The sequence below is a fragment of the Rhamphochromis longiceps genome, linkage group LG22 (genome assembly GCF_057381845.1).
Source record: "Rhamphochromis longiceps isolate RC_006_pf linkage group LG22, R_longiceps_female_GT1.1, whole genome shotgun sequence".
Taxonomy (NCBI): Eukaryota; Metazoa; Chordata; class Actinopteri; order Cichliformes; family Cichlidae; genus Rhamphochromis; species Rhamphochromis longiceps.
The window spans coordinates 7,529,071-7,536,067 of record NC_140577.1 but is presented as its reverse complement, the minus strand read 5'-3'; the positions used below and the strand labels follow the sequence as shown (position 1 = coordinate 7,536,067).

Genomic DNA, 6,997 nt, shown 5'->3' with positions numbered 1-6,997 from the left:
TAGGGTTAATTTAATCAAGTGTTACAGTACACGTTACTCATTGAATGCTTGGAAATGGCAGAAAACTGTAAACTAGTGATGTTTACTTTGGTAGACAGGTCCCAGAGGTTGATTCAGAGCCAGGAAAAACCTGCAATCACTCATTGTTGGATTCAGTGCCTCAGCTGTGAAGCACTCTGATAGGAGTCCAGTCCAATTACAATTAAGGCTAAAGGTGCAATGTTTCCGCTGCTGGCCCACACTTGCATCTCAAGTATTGGCTGTCAGTCTTGGAGCAGGTCCAGCCGAGAAGCAGCAAGATGATCCGGAGCAGTCTGAAGGCACAATCTGAATATGTGTCGGATCGTTGTTGTCTGACCTGAGCTCCACCCTGGCACAAAAACAGGCTCCTAAAGGCCAAAAACACAAAGTGAAAACTTGACTTAAATTAGTGCTAAAGTGAGTCACCCGAGCTCAACCTGCCAGAGCATCTATGGAGGGTTAAAATATGTCTTTCAAAAAGCTTCAGGCAAACCGGTGTGAATGAAACTCAAAACCAAACAATGACATGATCCAGTGTGATTTAATCCCCCCACAAGATCAAAAACATGCTGTCCTCTTTTACCCTGCGGCTGAAAGTTTAGTTTGCTATGCGGCATTATGTCAGTGCGGTTTGGTGCTGAAAGACTTTTTTTATTTTTATTTTTTTTTACTTTCGCCAATGGTTGTCAATTTTCAGAAATGGACCCATGAGTGTGATTTGTAATGCCCGTTTCCCACCACCGTGCTACTGTTGCCCAGTCTAGGACCGCTTCCATGCATTTCCATTAAAAACAGGACCGGTGCTGCTGACTCTGCTGGGCCTAAAGCTGGAATCAGTGGTCATGTGAGGGGCTATTGGCACAGTATTTAACCTACACGATGGGGCTGTGATAATGTGAGCAGTGAATAACTCGCCTTTTGTCTCGCAACTAAGCTTGTGAAATGCATGTTACATAATTCTGTAATTTGTCTTAGGGAGAAAGTGTTCAAGTTTATATTGATCGATTTAGATTTTTGTTATAATAATAACAAGCAAATCAGCGGTTTGTGATCTTAAGCATCAGGACAACACACAACAGATAGCGGCGTCTCAAATATTAAAGATTTACTTAAATTTTAACGTAACTACTGCAGCATAAATTCACTGTGTTAAACAAACATGAAAAAAATAAATCGTGAAGTTGCTAAAATTACAGTCCAATATATTTGGTGACCTCACATGTTATCAAAAATAAATGAGTACATTTTTTAAAATTTCGAAACCATTAAAATGAATAAAAGTTACTGAAATAACTTAAAAGCAGAAAATGTTGTGATGCTGAAATCGTGAGATGAAGTAAACAATGATTAAATGATGCCAGTTAACTGTATATTCACTTGGGTTTATTCATTTACATCACAGCTTATTTTCTAAGCAGCTCATGCTTTCTGTATGAAAACATCTAAGAAATGTAAGCTGTCAGATTGCTGTTGTGCTACTGAAGCTTAAAGTTTAATTAAATATACCAGACATACAAAGCCAAATAAACAGCCAGTGAAGGAGAACTGTTTTCTCAGAAGGAGTTAAACTTTAACTGTACCAGTAAAAAAATCACATTTTATTTTTCACTAAAGAGGGGTTCAGTGAATGCGCATATGAAGCTGGTGGGGTTCGGTACCTCAAACAAGGTTAAGAACCACTGAGTTAAAGTTTTTGGATAACGCTCAGACAGACATGATATTGTTTCCAAAAAAAATATTAACGTGGACTTTCTCTCTTGGATACATGCTTCAAATCTAAGAGAACAAATATTAACAAACCTTCATAGAGAACAAGTAACAGGTTTCACAAATATATTTCTGCAAAAAGAGCTTCCTGTTTGGGATCACCACCGAACCAGGGTCCCGGTTTATTCTCTCACATGAACGTTTCCTGGACACTTCCTCACCTACCACCTGCTCCCTCGACTGTAAGCCGACCTGGTGAAGAGGGAAAAGGAGCGAGGGAGAATTGGTAGTGTCCACCTGGCCGGCTCCATTCATGCATCATTAATGGCCCTGCATCATTGATGCGGTCCGCTGCCCACAGATAGAAGTGGTACAATGTCCTCCTCATCCACCCCCCGCAGCCTGTAGACAGGCAGGCTATAGATCCAGGTCTTTAGGTGAAGCCACATCTGCCATCCACCTCGTGACCATGCTATCACTTTCACTAGTCTTCATGTGTTGCAGCAGAAATCAGTGTCTACATTAGTTTAGAGAGCATATTTTCAGGTGTATTCTCCTGCAGGCGTAACACACCCACAGATAAATGAGCGGCACTGCTGGAGCTGCTCCCCCGACAGCTGTCCTGGGTTTGGACGCCGGCGGATCGTGGCGGCAGAGAGGCGCCCAGAGGAGTGGAGCTTTGGTCCAGACCTACCTGCTCACCGGCTCCATCCTCCCTCCACCTTCAGCGGTGGGAAACAGGGCAGCTAAAACCCCCCTGAAGCTGCCCTCGCTCGTACCTGGAGCCAAAGGCCCCCGCGGGCGAAGCAGCATGGCTCGTCTCAGGTAAGAAGTAAAGAAACAAAAGGAGAAGTAGAAATAACTTAACTTTCTTGATGCATTCTGACAGGTCAAAGTCCAAACAATATAAAATGACAATAATGTGGAGATTAATTCATATAATTAATAAAACTATATACTAATTAATACATGAATTAGATTGTTACATATCTCTTTTGTGTGCATCATGTTTTCGGAGGAGGAATGATGTCATTCGGTTATTTTGTATCCAGTTATTCTGATCTCAGCCTCTCTTTAGTTTCGTGTCAGTGACGCCTGCAGTATTGCACATTTTTCCTCATGAATGAAAAGAATAAAATCAACATGAAGTCTTAAACATGTTGTTCTTTGTTGTTTTCTAGATTGAGCTGTTTAAATAAATTCTGGCTGAAATTTGTGTTATCAGCATTACCTGACATTATAAGTGACTGATTATACTTTCCTGATTTTCTGTTACACATATTATATGCATACTGCTAAAGTGGTGGATGATCATATTGAAAATATCCAAATAATGAGGTCGGTATATGTAGTACAATCAAGCATGTCTTTATTTTTGTTGTACAGTCAGCAGAAGTCCCACAACAATAATGCTAAATGTAATAAATAGAAAATAAATATACAAAAAAAGCCACTTTAAAAAAATAAGTCAATTATTTAAAAGATCACAAATTAGTTTTTCAGACTGTAGGTCCTGCATGTTGGCATCCTGTACCGATGAACAGATAGAAGCAAGTACACGTCCAGACGATTTTTTCTGCACACGTGAAGCTCAGTGGTCAGCTGGAAACCCTGTGAGCCTAAAGCTCGGGCTTCAGGCTGCTCTGAACACTCAGTTGCACTCTTTTTTTTCCTGCTCTTGGCTCTCTGTGATGTCGGTGAGAAGGGATATAACTAATGTAGTCATCACAAGCGGACAGCTCTGGCTGTGAGAAGCTTTACCCACCTGCTGTTCGAACCTTCTGTTTGAGAAGAAAAGCAAAGGATCTCAAAAAGGAGAGATTTGGGTTTTCACCGAGACCCAGTGTACGATAAATAACGATCATTTTAACTGTGAGTCCTGCAAGACTGGTCTAATGGAGCTGTAAATGTAGGATCTGTGAGGTTTATGTGTTTTCTATGTATGGATTCTTATATATACCCAGCATCTAAAGATACAAATGGTATGTGGTACTAAAGATGTGGACCCCGGGTTGAGAATGAAGGCTTCGGTTATTTACATTATATACTCAGAGTTATATTATTATCCATCAGTCAGGTGAAATCCTATGGAAAAGGAACATCAGGTGTATTAATAACATAAACACTAAAGCCGTCATGTAAATGATACCAGGATGTCCTGGTAACTCACTGACCTTCAGTACCAATCATGCAGCTGTGGCTTTGAAAGTGATTAATCCCACCGTGTGTGTCATCTCCACTATTCACTTTAGCTAAAGTGCCTGTTAAAGCGTGGAGTGGATGCTTGACTGGAATTACACCGGAATTGTTTCCTCTCAGAAGCGACCCAGTTTGATGGCTTCATGTGGGCCGCAGCCCAGTGTGCCATAAATCTCAGGCGTGGAAACCGATCTACCGCCTGATGCAGCACCCAGTGGTGTTTCGCTCAGAGGAGGGCGAAACCTGAGTGAGACACAAACACACACTTCAGGCTCTTAAACACACCTCCCTCACTGTCCAGCAGAGTATTTGATGGCATCTGCTTACCCAAGCAGAGCAGGTTTTGAATAACCACCAAGTAAATGAAGAGGAAGTTCTGGTGTGTGTGTGTGTGTGTGTGTGTGTGTGTGTGTGTGTGTGTGTGTGTGTGTGTGTGTGTGTGTGTGTGTGTGTGTGTGTGTGTGTGTGTGTGTTGAATCCCTCTGAGAAAAAATACATCTTACTGTGTATAAATGAAGCAGTAGAGTAATGAGGATCCTTAATAGAAGTAAAAGAGTGAGTTGGTCAGTGCAGCACTTTGATCTGAGTGAAATTAGTACACCAACACATTAAAGTGGTGATAAAACTGTAGCTTTACACACTAAATCTGACTATGTGATGCTTTGTTTTATTTTCCTTTTATTTAATTTCTTCTTCTTTGATTTTTATTTTTTTTACAGGCCTGTTGTTTTTTATTAGTATCTTATTAAAATTGTGTTTCTGTTTTTGTTTCATTGTAAGTCTTTCTTGCTTGCATGTCTGCTGCAAACTGTATACAAAGTCTATTGTCCCCAGAAAATCAATACTTATACAGACTTTGTTTCTTTTTGGTAAGGAGATCACTGTTTTGTCCGTATATAGACTATAAATAAAGGGAAAAAGCAGCTTGTGAGAAACCTGCACTTTCTTTGCCGTGCCAGCAGGGGGTCTCACCCCCTTTAGCAAAAAGTGCAAAAAATGACTCACCTGCTCATTGGATTTATGGCACCAATAAACCCTTTTCTGGTGAATGTATGGTCTCAGTTTCTGTGTTAAGTATTGTGAATCTATTGTGAATAAAATCAGGGTTTATGAGGTTTGCAAATCATTTTATTCTGCTTTGTGGGGTTTGTAAATTATGATTCCCATTATGAGTTGAATAGATGATCCTCAAGCTTAATCAGTGAGCCTGGTTCTGCTGGAAGTTTCTTCCTGTAAAAAGGGGTTGTCTGATTGTTGAGGGTTTTCTGTATAATTGTAGAGTCTGTACCTTACAGTATAAAGTGCGTTAAGGTGACTGTTGTTGTGATTTGGGGCTATTCACTAACCAGGGGTTTATGCTGTAATGGCTATAAGACGTAAAATCTTTTTGCCTGTGTAATGAATGCTGCTAAACTTGCTCCTAAATCTCTCAAATCTCTCCTGTTGAACTTTAGCCATTCCCTCCTAGTGTATATTTGATACATACAGTTTTTGTGAATTTTTGAGACTTCTACATCATTAGTGTGATTTCTTTCCCTCAAAAAACCTTGAAAAAAAATAGCAAAGTACATTTTTAAGCAATAATTTAAAAGAAAAGCCAGATACAGCAAATATGATATCAATTAAAAGTCATATATGCGAATTAATGTTTTTAAAAATAGAATAAATTTGAATTTTTCTGTAATTATTTCATGGTTCAGGCTTTAGGATTTATTGGCACACCTATTAAAAACAGTTTCTAATGTCTCTGTTTTATTATTTTATTCGTAATTTTGTGCCCGTCTCACTTTGTCACTGATTTTTTAATATACCCTCACAGGGCCACTAACATGGCTGAAGACTGTTACTCTTGTTAGTAATATGCATTACTGAAAATTATTTCCTTTTTTCTCTCCGTCTGGTTCCCCAGTTTCAGTGAACCATCCCTCTTCACCACAAATGAGAACCTCCTGTTCGAGGAACTCTCTCTGAACCGTCGCCCCAGTGTTTTACAGAAACGACCACCACCGCGTCCTTCATTCAGCAAGTCATCCTCCGTGTTCCCCTATAAGACCAGCCAGCCCCACCAGGAGGTCTCGAGCTGCAGTCGACCGACCTTTATTCACCTCTCTCACGCCATCCAGCCGAGCTCGAGGCCAAGACCAGTGAGACGCCACTCACACAACCTTGCTCTGAGCTCAGACATGCTGCACGGTGACTTCCGGCCTTCAGCTTCCCAGTATAAGGAAGAGCCTTTGTCTGTGGTTGGGAAGCCTTGCCTTCTGACCTGCAGTCAGCGCCCGGCTGCTGGTCCGGCTCGCACACAGATTCACGTATTTCTACCCAGCGAGGCCGAAGGAGAGGAGGCAGACAGGGAGTCTGTGGACGAAGGCTTCATGGATGAGCTCGACAGCAAGATAACCTCTCTGAAGCTCCAGCAAGAAGCACCAAAAACAAATACACCCCACACATGACATGAATGATTCCTCCATTGTAGTCCAAGGGCAGCCCTGTCTGCATTATTATCAGTTCTTTTTTTTTAAATTTAAAGGTCTGTGGCTTTTAGGATTTAGGTCAGATTACCTTGTTTGGATGATCTATAGATTGTCCAGGTTTCAACATAGTAATAACACATGAAGAGTGCCCAGTTTTTCCCTTTGTTATTTGGAAGAACCGGACAGAGAGGTCTGACCTCCGACACCTTCAGACTGAACTGTACATTAGCGCTGGACATGACTGAGCATGACGAAGTTGTAGATAAACTAGGTTTCTATGATTTAATGTCAGCATAGGTTTGGTCATGTTTACATTTTTTACACTCTTCATTTCTTCTTATTTTACAAGATAGCATAGAAAAAAAAACATGCATGAAAAAGTAAGGTTTTGCAGATTAATGAGCCACTAACAGAAAATAAAATGTAGTTATGCTGATATATATATTGATGGTTTTATAGCAAATAATCTTGATCATGCTGATACAGTCAGAGATTATTTCTTTCAAAACTATAAAACAGACTGTATAAGCTTAAAATAAAAACCTTTGTGCTCTTTTTAACAGTCCAACATGTGTGTTGTGTATGCAAATTAGTGT

The 6,997-nt window shown here is 40.4% G+C and overlaps 1 protein-coding gene across 1 annotated transcript; it reads left to right on the top strand.

Annotated features, from left to right (window-relative positions):
- The first annotated feature begins 2,311 nt into the window (after positions 1–2,311).
- Positions 2,312–6,380, top strand: LOC146643296 (uncharacterized). Its single transcript, XM_085396975.1, has 2 exons — positions 2,312–2,553; positions 5,837–6,380. Exons 1-2 carry the CDS (start codon positions 2,312–2,314, stop codon positions 6,378–6,380), a joined length of 786 nt encoding a protein of 261 aa, XP_085253101.1.
- The last annotated feature ends 617 nt before the right edge of the window (positions 6,381–6,997 follow it).